Genomic DNA, 12,345 nt, shown 5'->3' with positions numbered 1-12,345 from the left:
CAACCCTAACAGGGACACAGAGAAACAGTGGACCAGTGGACTCACCGGTTTTCCCCACGGGACATTCGCAGAAGAAGGAAGCCACGCGGTCGTGGCAGGTGGCGCCGTTGAAGCACACGGCGGTGGCACAGTCGTCGATGTTCTCGCTGCAGTCGTCTCCCGTCCAGCCGTTGACGCACACGCAGGTGTGCCCCCCGATGGTGTTGAAGCAGGTGCCCCCGTTATGGCAGGCGTTGGGCTGCATAAGGCACTCATTGACATCCTCTGCACAGTACTGACCTGTCCACTCAGGTGAGCACTGGCAATTATAGGTGTTGACTCCATCCACACACAGGCCTCCATTCATACACCTATGCCCTGGGCAGTCGTCCACGTTCGTCTCACAGTTGTGTCCCTCGAACCCTAACAGAGAGAGAGAGCAGAGAGGAGGGAGAGAGAGAGAGAGAGAGAGAGAGAGAGGTGAGCCAAGAAGCTAAGTCTCAGGGATAATAAGCACTCGCATTTGAGTTAAGTGCTCACTAACACATCCAATGCCTCCCCACTTCCATTCATATGCTCTTCCTAAACATTCCCCTCCGCTTCCCACAGCCGTAGAGGTGAAGGGCAGAGAGGGGCAGTAAAAGTGTTTACATGTTCTCATGGCGTGGTGTTTCCCACAGTAGGTAGCAGCAGCAGCAGAGCACCAGGGAGGCCCCTGACACCACCGGGCTGACACACAGCGCTGTGCTGCGCTACAGAGGTCCACTACTCCCTGCCATGTTTGCTTGTTTTATAATCTCTCACAGTTTCAATGACTTCCTCTCCGGCCCAGATACATTTCCTGTCAGCTCCCAGGAGGGAAGCCAGAAGGGCCATGAAGTAAATTCCTCCTGAAGGGAGCAGTTTGGAGTAGAGCAGCGGCCCACTCTCCTCTCCCAACCCCCGTTTGTCCCCCCCATCCCGTCAACAAGCTATTAATAGAGAGTGAGAGAGAATAATAGAGAGAGAAAGGCATGGGAACCTGGGAAAGACAGGGGAGTAGATCCACATCCCACCAGACAGCACTGGCAGCTACGTCAGACAGCCTGCCTGGGGAACCCTGAGAAAGACCTGGGGTTTATAGTGGCTGGCGGGGCTCTGGGGTCTGTGTTGAGGCAATGTGTGTGTGTGTGTGTGTGTGTGTGTGTGTGTATGTGGTCCGGTTTATGAGCCAAACAGTTTACCTGGCAGGCAAGCACAGTCGTAGGTGTGATCTCCGGTCGGGCGGCAGGTGCCCCCGTTGATGCACTGGGAGGGGGCGCAGGGCAGGGAGGACACCTCGCAGGTGCGCCCGCTGTACCCAGGTGGGCACTGGCAGCGGAAGGAACCATGGGTGTTCATGCAGAGGCCTGCGTTGAGACAGGCGCCAGACTTGCGGCACTCGTCGATATCGTTGCGGCAGTTCTTCCCCTGGAACCCGGGTGGGCAGGAACAGTTATAGTGGTTATTCCAACTGGCACAGCGGGCACCATTGGCACAGGGGCTGGTGGCACAGGCGTCTATGAGGGAGCAGTCTTGACCTGTAGATAGATAAGGGATGCAATGTCTCATTATGAACATTTTAGTTAACACCTAAACCTAATATATGCTTTATAACTTGTTATAAGAATGCATGAGCCTTCAACTGCCTCTCATACATGTTCTTGCATACTGCACATAAATGTTCTTGCATACTGCTCATAAATGTTCTTGCATACTGCACATAAATGTTCTTGCATACTGCTCATAAATGTTCTTGCATACTGCACATAAATGTTCTTGCATACTGCTCATAAATGTTCTTGCATACTGCTCATAAATGTTCTTGCATACTGCACATAAATGTTCTTGCATACTGCTCATAAATGTTCTTGCATACTGCACATAAATGTTCTTGCATACTGCTCATAAATGTTCTTGCATACTGCACATAAATGTTCTTGCATACTGCTCATAAATGTTCTTGCATACTGCTCATAAATGTTCTTGCATACTGCACATAAATGTTCTTGCATACTGCTCATAAATGTTCTTGCATACTGCTCATAAATGTTCTTGCATACTGCTCATAAATGTTCTTGCATACTGCACATAAATGTTCTTGCATACTGCTCATAAATGTTCTTGCATACTGCTCATAAATGTTCTTGCATACTGCACATAAATGTTCTTGCATACTGCACATAAATGTGCACAGATCAGCTCTTTCCCACACCACTCTCTCAGGAAACAGTGATCCACACAGACAGACAGACGTACCTCTGAACCCTCTCTGACACACACAGGTGAATTGTGGCATTCCGTTGGCCACCTGGCTCTTACAGGCGGCTCCATTGAGGCATGGCGACCGGTGACAGGGGTCCAGGCTTTGGCACAGAGGGCCGATGTACCCCGGCCGACATCTGGACAGAAATACGGAACACAGCATGTTAGACCCTAGGTTAGACTGACCAACAGTCTGACAGCAGAGCAGCAGGCCTCAGAGCTGAGCAAGTTGGGAGAGAAGTGAAACTAACTAGAACTACATCAGTGTGATTTTCCAGCCAAAAGCCAGGCAGGCAACCCTGTTCCCAGCTCCCTCCCTGTTCCTGCTCCACCCCCTGACAGACACCTTGGCAGGCGCCCCTGACTCTGACTCAGACCCTGGAAGGAATCAGTCCCCTTGGCCCTGGGCTGGGTGGGTTCCATTCAGGTTCCATTCAGTCTGAATATCTATACTGCAAACACACACACACATACACATTACACACACTATTTCTAATTCGGAAACAGATGTAAGCCATCAGTCATTGTCTTTCTCTCTTGTCTGTAAAAGACAAGACATGCACTCTCCTCCGTTTCCCTCTCCCTCTGTTGTTCCCAGCTGGAAAGCATCACTCTCTCCATGCCAGTTCACATTCTTCCACCATTACTCCTTTTCCGCACTTCAGCTCTCACTTTTCCCCTCGTACGTTGAAACAAGCACGCCCAAAACCAGCAGCTTAGACCACCTGTGACATAGCTGACCTATGAGAGATGCAGACATTAGGAACCAGGACTCCACTAACACAACATTTCACTGACTCTGAGAGCTGCTTTGGAACGATTCTAAAGACTAGGTGAGAAATAAATGACTCTACTTCCTGGGCCTCTTCCTAGTTGTTGTTTTCCAGTAACGCATCACACCATCTTGATGGACGACTAAAGCCTGAACTAAAAGTGTGCAGGTAGGGTGAGATAAACAAAAGGTTTCCTGTGGCCTACTCCAGGGGCCCCAGGGGAGGGAGAGCTCGGTGAAGCAGTACCTATTGGGGTCTGTTTGAGAGGGAGGCCAGTGTGATAGGTAGATAACCCTACATCCACCCAGGGAAAGGGAGCCCCGGTCCGGCGAAAGGGATAGGGCCGGGAATTGGCTCCCACTTCAAACAGGTCGTTTGAAGCTGATGACATGGAAGTGATGGCTGGGACCTGGCCCTCCCTCCGGGCCCGCTCTCCTATTTCACTGTAATATAACCCCCAGGCAGAAAACAACAATGGCTTTTCCTCTTCTTGTTTGCAGGAGGGGGTAGATCATCTCTGTTACTTTTTGTGCATCTTTTGTGACCTACTCTCTCTCTCCTCCCGCAATCTGCTTTTCTGACTCTGCTCTCTGACTGGGGGGCCTGAGGCTAGTGCAGGGGGAGGAGGAGCTGTTCCTGACCCGTAGGGGCCACTCTTCTTGTGGGTTACCAGGCCCTGTGTGCTGAATACTGAGCCGGCCTGCTCTGTCTCTCTAATACACTGTGTTCCACTGGCTGCTCTGCTCCACTTCCTAAAAACAAGACTGCTCAGTGTTCTGTGGCCTTTCTTTCTACCTGCCATGACAATGGCGAGACCGAGAAGCCACAGGGCTCAGCATGGAGAGGCAGGCACACCCACATGAATGTGCAGCCATAGAGACACACACACACCGGACCTAAAATTCAGAGAAACCCAGGAAAGTCCTCCTCAGACAATTTGTTTCCCCTCTACACTTTCAATGACATGCTGAAGAATTACAAGATTATTCAAGTACGCCGCTCTGATTAATTAGACAACCGGTCATTTTGAACAAAACTGCCATTACAGTAAAAACATAATGGTTCTTGGCAGTTGGGACAGTGTTGGGGCCTGGGAGAGTTATGCTCCTCTACATGGAAGAAGAGCTAGAGCAGCAATATGGAGAGAGAGAGGAGCGAGAGAGGGAGAGAGAGAGAGAGAGAGAGAGGAGCGAGAGAGGGAGAGAGAGAGAGAGAGAGAGAGAGAGAGAAAGAGGGGGGAGAGGTCCCGCTGGCTCGCTTAGTTTCCACGGCTACTCCTCCGTGTCCCAAAGCTCCTGCAGCATAGGCCTGGTTTTCCCTATGAACCCACTCACATGCTGGGAGGTCAGATGTCAAAGGTCACCAGTCTGATTGTAATGATAATGTCAGTCAGGCTGTGGAAAGGAGGGGGCGGAGCTGGCTGGGGGATGTGGGTGGTTGTGGGAAGGGAAGGCGGGGGTTGGGGGGAATCTGTGGGAGAGAGAATGTCTTTGGGAGGGTATGGGTGGGGTATAGAGGGGGTCTGGTCCAGAGAGAATGTCATGTCATATTTCCTGTAATCCCTCGTCCCCTGCTCTGAAAACACTCTCTCTGAATCCCATATCCCTGTTGCCCTGGCAACCTCACAGACGACCGAGCAAGCCTCACCTCCCACCCTCGCCCCCTCCCTCCCAAGCCTTCCCCTTTGCTATTTGTCATGGCTTGGCTGAGTTTATTTAGAAGCAAATGAACTCTGTCTGGAATCTAGGGTGTCACCCAGGAAGAAAATGAAACGAGGACAGCGCTGCGTCGGCACAAAGAGAGGTTTGGACGGACTGAGGAGGGGAAGGGGAACCGCTTGGAGGTTTTAAAACTAACAACACAGACTGACACTCAAACTCTTCTGAGGCCATTCTGTGCTGTGGCCATTTAAAAAGCTGAAGAAAGAATGGCTGAACAGCCATCTTTTACAGCCTGTTGTTCTGTTCTAAAGGCCTTCACAACTCTCCTGGACAGACAGACAGACAGACAGACAGACAGACAGACAGACAGACAGACAGACAGACAGACAGACAGACACAGAGACAGACAGACAGACAGACAGACAGACAGACAGACAGACAGACAGACAGACAGACAGACAGACAGACAGACAGACAGACAGACAGACAGACAGACAGACAGACAGACAGACAGACAGACAGACAGACAGGGAATAACTTACAGCTAGAAACTAGCGGATGTGAGACTGTATGTGTGTGTGTTATTTGAGGCACAGTGAATGAGACCCAGGCAGTCACACTCAAATCTTTTTGACTTCTATTCTGTTGACACGGCAGTTAAAAGTTTAAGGGAGAGAGGAGAATCTCAACCGACGACTGTGGAGAGAGATGCATAATGTGTGGATAATACTGACTGAGAGATGTTACAATTCAGGAAGTAAGGGTGAAAGAGTATGACTGGAATGTGAGAATAAATGAGGTGTGTGTGTGTGTGTGTGTGTGTGTGTGTGTGTGTGTGTGTGTGTGTGTGTGTGTGTGTGTGTGTGTGTGTGTGTGTGATTGAGCAGCAGCAGCGGTAGAGCAGGAGGGAATGCAGTGGAGGGATTGTTTGCTTTCCTTTAAAAACACACAGAGTCCAGCAGCCAAAACACACATTCTTTTGTCTAGGGCCTTGGCCATTGTCAACATGCTACTCCCGGAACACATAACTAAACCAGGGTTCTGTCAGTCTCGTTGCTGTGGAGGACGCTATTTTGACCTGCACCTGTGGTTCAGTCATGCAGCCTTATCAGAATCTGGGAGTTCAGACTTTTACAGCCATCTGGATTCCACCACTGTTGTGAAAGTGCTTGTCCACTGAGACTGCTGTAGTGTAGCCTAGCAGAGCAGTAGCTGTTGGACCTTCGACCAGAGCCAGGGGGTGTTAAGTGTTTAGTGGTAGGATGTGGAGAGAGCAGGTGTGTGTGTGTGGGGGAGGGGGAGGGGGGTGTTGCGCAACCTCTGTTAAGATTTACTGAGGGCTGACTCCTGACCTTTGAGGAAGAGAGTGCGCCAGAGCCAGACGAGGGGGAGGTCTGTGGGGTGCAGCGGGGCCCGGGGCCAGAAAAGCCAGGGTAATCTCCTCACGTCACAACAGACCTGAGGGTTAACGCCAGCTGCAGCCCCACTCAGCCCTAGCCAGCACCATGCATCTGTCCACATCTGTCAGAGAGACTCAGGCTGTCTGGTGTTGGTCCACTCTGCCAGGGCTTTACTTTACTCTTGCTAGAACAATGGAGCTATTCTGCCTGGCTGGTAGACGAGGCACGAACACCAACACACACACACACGACATTACATCACAAACACTCACATGCAATGGAGTTACTTTTTACACCTTCAACCAAAAGGGCACCAACGACAACAAAAACAAAGCAAATATTCACATGGTATAATGTGCACACACATGCAAAGAAACACCACAGTACACATCCAAACACAGGCAGGAACTTACAACCACTATAGCTGCTGGAAGAGGAGGGAGGCAGTATGGTGAGCCCATCACAGGGCTGGGGATCCACTGGGAAATGACAAAACAGGTGACAATGAGATTGAGCTACTCCAACGATCTACACTTTATGGGGGACACTTCTGAACAACATCAAGGGACCGGGACAGACCTACCGCAAAGACCCATTAGTAACTACTATGTTTTACATGTTGAAAAGCAGACGTTTGGTGATTTCCCTGTGTTCAGGCTGAGCATGTGTTCCTCTCCAGATAAAGGAGACGTGATTTATGTGAGTAAATCAGGACACCTCCGTTCAGCCCGTGTGAGTGACAGTAACCCTGAGACACTTTTTATGCTCTGTGGGTCATTGTGCAAGGTAACCTGAGCCCACCCTCTCAGACACAATACATCACCCAGCCTGACACAGGGGTCGCAGGCCAGCTCACCTGTGGACGTCACGCAGTAATCTGTGACCACGGTTCGACACACCACGGTCACGGCTTACAGAGCAACAAGTATGGATGGTATTGTGAACCAACCACAAGCCCATACAAGACAGATGGACAATAACAATAACAGGATAGAAAGCACAGCAGGGCCACCATCTTGTCATCCCCTTCAGCAGGAAGGAAGGAATCTCCAACCTCTACACTTCTGAGAACTGTCATGGAAGTTTTTTCCTTCTCTTGTTTGCGAGCTTGTTTTGGGAGGAATTTATGAAGGTATGGAAATTTGGTAACCTCCAACAAAAGTCCCTCTTAGGCAGTGTTCTGCCCACAGCAAAGCACAGCCCCCGTCAGGAAAACTCCCACCACCACCACCACCACCATCACCACCGTCACCACCACCACCACAACCATCATCACCACCACCACCACAACCATCATCACCACCACCATCATCAACACCACTATCACCACCACCACCACCACCACCACCACCAGGAACCAGCAACTCCATTTCTTATTTCTTTGTGAGAGTCCATACTGACACCACACTGCCAACAAGAAGAGATCCTCCTCCCCCAACACCCCCTCTCCTCTCTCTTGCCCTGCTCTCCTCTTTCTCAGAGAGGAGCCAACAGGTTGGGGGTAGGGGAGAGTTCTGTGGGCCAAATAAAAGAGCTAAAGTAGTCAGAACTCCATTGTGTGAGGGGGGGCTGGAGCGGAGTGGAGGGAGGAGGGGCAGTGACCCAAACAGACAGTCTTTCAGGCCTGAGCTTACACGGACCAAAAGATCTCAGCTGTAGCCTGGCAACAGTAACCCATGGTTGGGGAGAGGGTGAGAGGTGAGGGGGGCATTTGGGAGAGACACAGGGTTCTGTGAAGACAGTTTGTAAAGTTCTGGAGAACATACAGTATGTACAGGTAACTTAGAGTTCAGTTAGTGACCAGATCAAACAGAATGACCATGATCGACTATAAAAGGATGTGTGTACCAGAGTTTCCCAGTTTAAAGTCCAACGTTTTATTGAACAATGGTGCTTGGCAACAACAATGGAGGTATTGAAACGAGCAGAGGGAGTTTTGTGGAGCGCCCCCATGGCATGAATATTAACCATGTGAACATTAAGACAATTAACCTCCTCTTAGAGAAAAGCAAATATGAATCTGAGCAGAAAAAAGCTGTCACTAAACGCTCTTAACCCTCGAGAGGACAAGAACACATGGGCCTATCAGTGTATTTCAAACTCCTGTGGCTTTGCTCGTCTCAATGCTCTTTGTAACTCCTTGTTTTCTCTGGTCAGAAGACGACATGGTGCATTTTTGTACCTTGGCGTGACACATGTCTGCAATTGTGTAAATAAGGGCTCAGTAATGCAGTAAACACACACATTTACCTCACATTAAACTGAAATGAAGACACTAATTATTTAGGAGACAATGCAACACTAAAGTCGATATCTTAAGAAATACCTCACATGTCAACACCTTTTCTTCTGGAAAAAAACCTCCCTGAAATAGTTTGAATAGCAAAGCAGACGTCCATAACCGCATCACATGCATCCCAGGGTCGAGGTCTTCCAAAGCATTCTTCTCAACATGCTCCACCACAGAACCCCACCCCACCACCTAAACTGAACCAGACTGCTGCAAAGCCTGAGAAAATAAAAGGGAATTTTTCCAGCACAAAAGGCAACTTCAAAAATCAACTTCCTCACAGAGTTTCTCAACAAATGATTCCACATCATGAAATGACAGAACTTCCCTTCCAATATCTTGCCTGTTTCTCACTGTGCTGGTTCCAAGTTCATTCAGGAATAACGTATAGCCAGGCCTAAATGTGACTAATGATGATGAGACAGTATTTGTTCCAATCCAAAGACCAAGTTCATTGATCATAGTTGGCTATTCTACTCCTCGGTGAACATTTATTTCACAATGACTTTGGGAGAGAGCAATGAATGGATTCCAATATATTCAAACAAAAGCTTCTATGAAGACAGGTTGATGGATTAGAATGTGGAGTCCAAACCAAACAGACCAGCACAGAGCAGACCATTTTACAGGAGAAACGCTGTGTGAGAATCAGAGTCATTGGAGGTATGTTTACAAGGCAGGGACTATCTTCCACCGTGATAAGAAACCTGGGGGAGAACGCTAGGAAAAGGGCCAAAGAATGTCCGTTATCTCAAGCACTCTCACCAACAAACCGCTGGAGAACTTTAAGATGAAGGGTGAGGTCCTCACTTCTATCTCCTCCAACATCTCATAAACACCAAAACAAACACTCGACAACGTGGGATTTGACTTGTATCTTTCTGTAACCGTGTCTGGTTTCTATCTACTTTAAAGATGGGCGATGCAGAAATCGCTCCACCATTTCCTGTTTGCTAAAATTCGAATAGTTCGCCAACATTTCAGTTTATGTGACCAAACAAGCAAATATAGTGTAGAGAATCATTGTACCATCTAAACCACTGAAATATCCTTTATATAACCAAACATATTGTATTTTCAGCTGTTTGAAGCTGGTGTACAAAATCGAAAGCAAAACTCGATTTAAGAGTGGGAAGCATAGAAAGAGCACACATAGAACAGATCTACTGCGTCTTTGACTTGCTTTCAATGAGAATGACAGATCTATAACTGATCGCCCAGATCGCCCAAAAAGTTAGATATTGCAGCTTTAATGCACCCTGCTGCTCGGCGGCTACATTAACACATTTCTGTGTTATGGAAAGTGTGCTTGCCTTTCCTCTGGTTGTCTGAGGGAAGAACCCATCCCTTCCTCTCCTCAGCTAGTCTGGGTCTGAGAGGAGAGGGAGGGGAACACGGGGAGGAATCTCAATTGGCTGGGCTCAACCTCAGTTATTCGAATTACATGTCTCTTTAGAAGCCGTAGTCTCCCAGCAGAAAGAGAAACAAGCAGGGGATGAGACATCAGAGGAAAGCCTGTCCCTATCTAAGCACGAGATTTAGACATATAGGGACTGAAGCATAATGTAGTAATAATATAGGACTTCATTGCATATTTTCTTCCTCTTTGGGCAACACAATAATGGACAGTCTGACAATGATTATCTCAGTTGAGCGTCTGTGTCTCTGTGTCTGTCTCTGTGTCCCTGTGTCTGAGTGCTGTGTCCCTGTGTCTGAGTGCTGTGTCCCTGTGTCTGAGTGCTGTGTCCCTGTGTCTGAGTGCTGTGTCCCTGTGCCTGAGTGCTGTGTGCATGTGTCTGAGTGCTGTGTCCCTGTGTCTGAGTGCTGTGTGCATGTGTCTGAGTGCTGTGTCCCTGTGTCTGAGTGCTGTGTCCCTGTGTCTGTGTCCCTGTGTCTGAGTGCTGTGTCCCTGTGTCTGTGTCTGAGTGCTGTGTCCCTGTGTCTGAGTGCTGTGTCCCCCTGTGTCTGAGTGCTGTGTCCCTGTGTCCCTGTGTCTGAGTGCTGTGTCCCTGCATGTGTCTGTGTCTGAGTGCTGTGTCCCTGTGTCTGAGTGCTGTGTGCCTGTGTCTGAGTGCTGTGTGCCTGTGTCTGAGTGCTGTGTGCCTGTGTCTGAGTGCTGTGTGCATGTGCATGTGTCTGAGTGCTGTGTGCCTGTGTCTGAGTGCTGTGTGCCTGTGTCTGAGTGCTGTGTGCATGTGTCTGAGTGCTGTGTGCATGTGTCTGAGTGCTGTGTGCCTGTGTCTGAGTGCTGTGTGCCTGTGTCTGAGTGCTGTGTCCCTGTGTCTGAGTGCTGTGTCCCTGTGTCTGAGTGCTGTGTGCCTGTGTCTGAGTGCTGTGTGCATGTGAGTCAGTGTTTGTTCTTTCCAAATTCCAAATACAAAACATAAAGGGTTCACATGAGAAAAACAAGCAGGCAAGTTGTACCACAATCCCTGATGATGAGTTGTGGCAGTAACATGATTGCGTAGGGGACGTTGTTGGTGGTATTGTGGTCAGTGTGGATGGAGGGATCAAGGAGGAGGGCAGAGAGCAGTGAGGAAGCTGCTTTAAGCTGCACAGACAGACAGGATGTGCGTATGAGAGCGGGTCAGAAGGCACCACTTCCTCTGATAGGGCCTGGGAACCACAGCCCCCAGTTCTCCTCCAGCCCCCATGACCCAGGAGCAGTGGGGACAAACCCCCTTCTACCCTACCTCCTCTCTCTGCTCAGACCCAACCACCACTGTGTCAGATAAATACAGGTCATCTTCCCTTAGATATACAACCACCTCGAATCTTATCTACAGGTCCAACAAGCTGAATCCACAGGTTCCTTCAAGTCAGGAAGAGACCACTGACTCCTTGGGAGTGAATCTCAATTGTGTTTACTTGACTCCATGGATCCTGTCTCATGGATGCGTTTTGAGGAGGTGAGGGAAGAGGATGCAAGGAATCAAGAAACACAATTGAGATTCACCCATGGAGTCAGTGGTCTCCTCCCGACATGACGGACTGGGGATGGCTCAATCTGCCTGTCAACCAGACAGGAGTGATCTGCGGTTCCCTCCCGCTGCATGTTGGCGTGAGAAAACCTAATTGTCTGTTTATCCCACCAGTCATTCCAAACATGGCATTTTAAATGAGAGCCTGTGGTCATGGTTTTTGAAGCATTCCTAAGATGACTGCAGGGGTGAACGGGCTGGAGGTGAGCAGGACAATACACTGAGATGACTGCAGGGGTGAACGGGCTGGAGGTGAGCAGGACAATACACTGAGATGACTGCAGGGGTGAACAGGGCTGAACAGGTGAGGACAGGACAGGACAATACACTGAGATGACTGCAGGGGTGAACGGGCTGCAGGTGAGCAGGACAATACACTGAGATGACTGCAGGGGTGAACGGGCTGGAGGTGAGCAGGACAATACACTGAGATGACTGCAGGGGTGAACGGGCTGGAGGTGAGCAGGACAATACACTGAGATGACTGCAGGGGTGAACGGGCTGGAGGTGAGCAGGACAATACACTGAGATGACTGCAGGGGTGAACGGGCTGGAGGTGAGCAGGACAATACACTGAGATGACTGCAGGGGTGAACGGGCTGGAGGTGAGCAGGACAATACACTGAGATGACTGCAGGGGTGAACGGGCTGGAGGTGAGCAGGACAATACACTGAGATGACTGCAGGGGTGAACGGGCTGGAGGTGAGCAGGACAATACACTGAGATGACTGCAGGGGTGAACGGGCTGGAGGTGAGCAGGACAATACACTGAGATGACTGCAGGGGTGAACGGGCTGGAGGTGAGCAGGACAATACACTGAGATGACTGCAGGGGTGAACGGGCTGGAGGTGAGCAGGACAATACACTGAGATGACTGCAGGGGTGAACGGGCTGGAGGTGAGCAGGACAATACACTGAGATGACTGCACGGGTGAACGGGCTGGAGGTGAGCAGGACAATACACTGAGAGGACTGC

At 49.7% G+C, this 12,345-nt stretch overlaps 1 protein-coding gene across 1 annotated transcript in view; it reads right to left on the bottom strand.

The window, feature by feature from the left end:
- Positions 1 to 12,345, bottom strand: part of LOC112258791 (neurogenic locus notch homolog protein 2-like) — a 47,420-nt gene that overhangs the window by 24,466 nt on the left and 10,609 nt on the right. The window contains exons 3-5 of the mRNA XM_042327495.1: positions 2,257 to 2,399; positions 1,203 to 1,538; positions 46 to 402 (exon numbers count right to left, since the gene is read on the bottom strand). Of these exons, the coding sequence (XP_042183429.1) occupies positions 46 to 402; positions 1,203 to 1,538; positions 2,257 to 2,399 (836 nt within the window). The remainder of the gene's footprint in view (positions 1 to 45; positions 403 to 1,202; positions 1,539 to 2,256; positions 2,400 to 12,345) is intronic.

The sequence above is a fragment of the Oncorhynchus tshawytscha genome, linkage group LG09 (genome assembly GCF_018296145.1).
Source record: "Oncorhynchus tshawytscha isolate Ot180627B linkage group LG09, Otsh_v2.0, whole genome shotgun sequence".
Lineage (NCBI taxonomy): Eukaryota > Metazoa > Chordata > Actinopteri > Salmoniformes > Salmonidae > Oncorhynchus > Oncorhynchus tshawytscha.
Note: the sequence above shows the minus strand (reverse complement) of the source record. Positions and strands in the feature narration are given on the sequence as shown.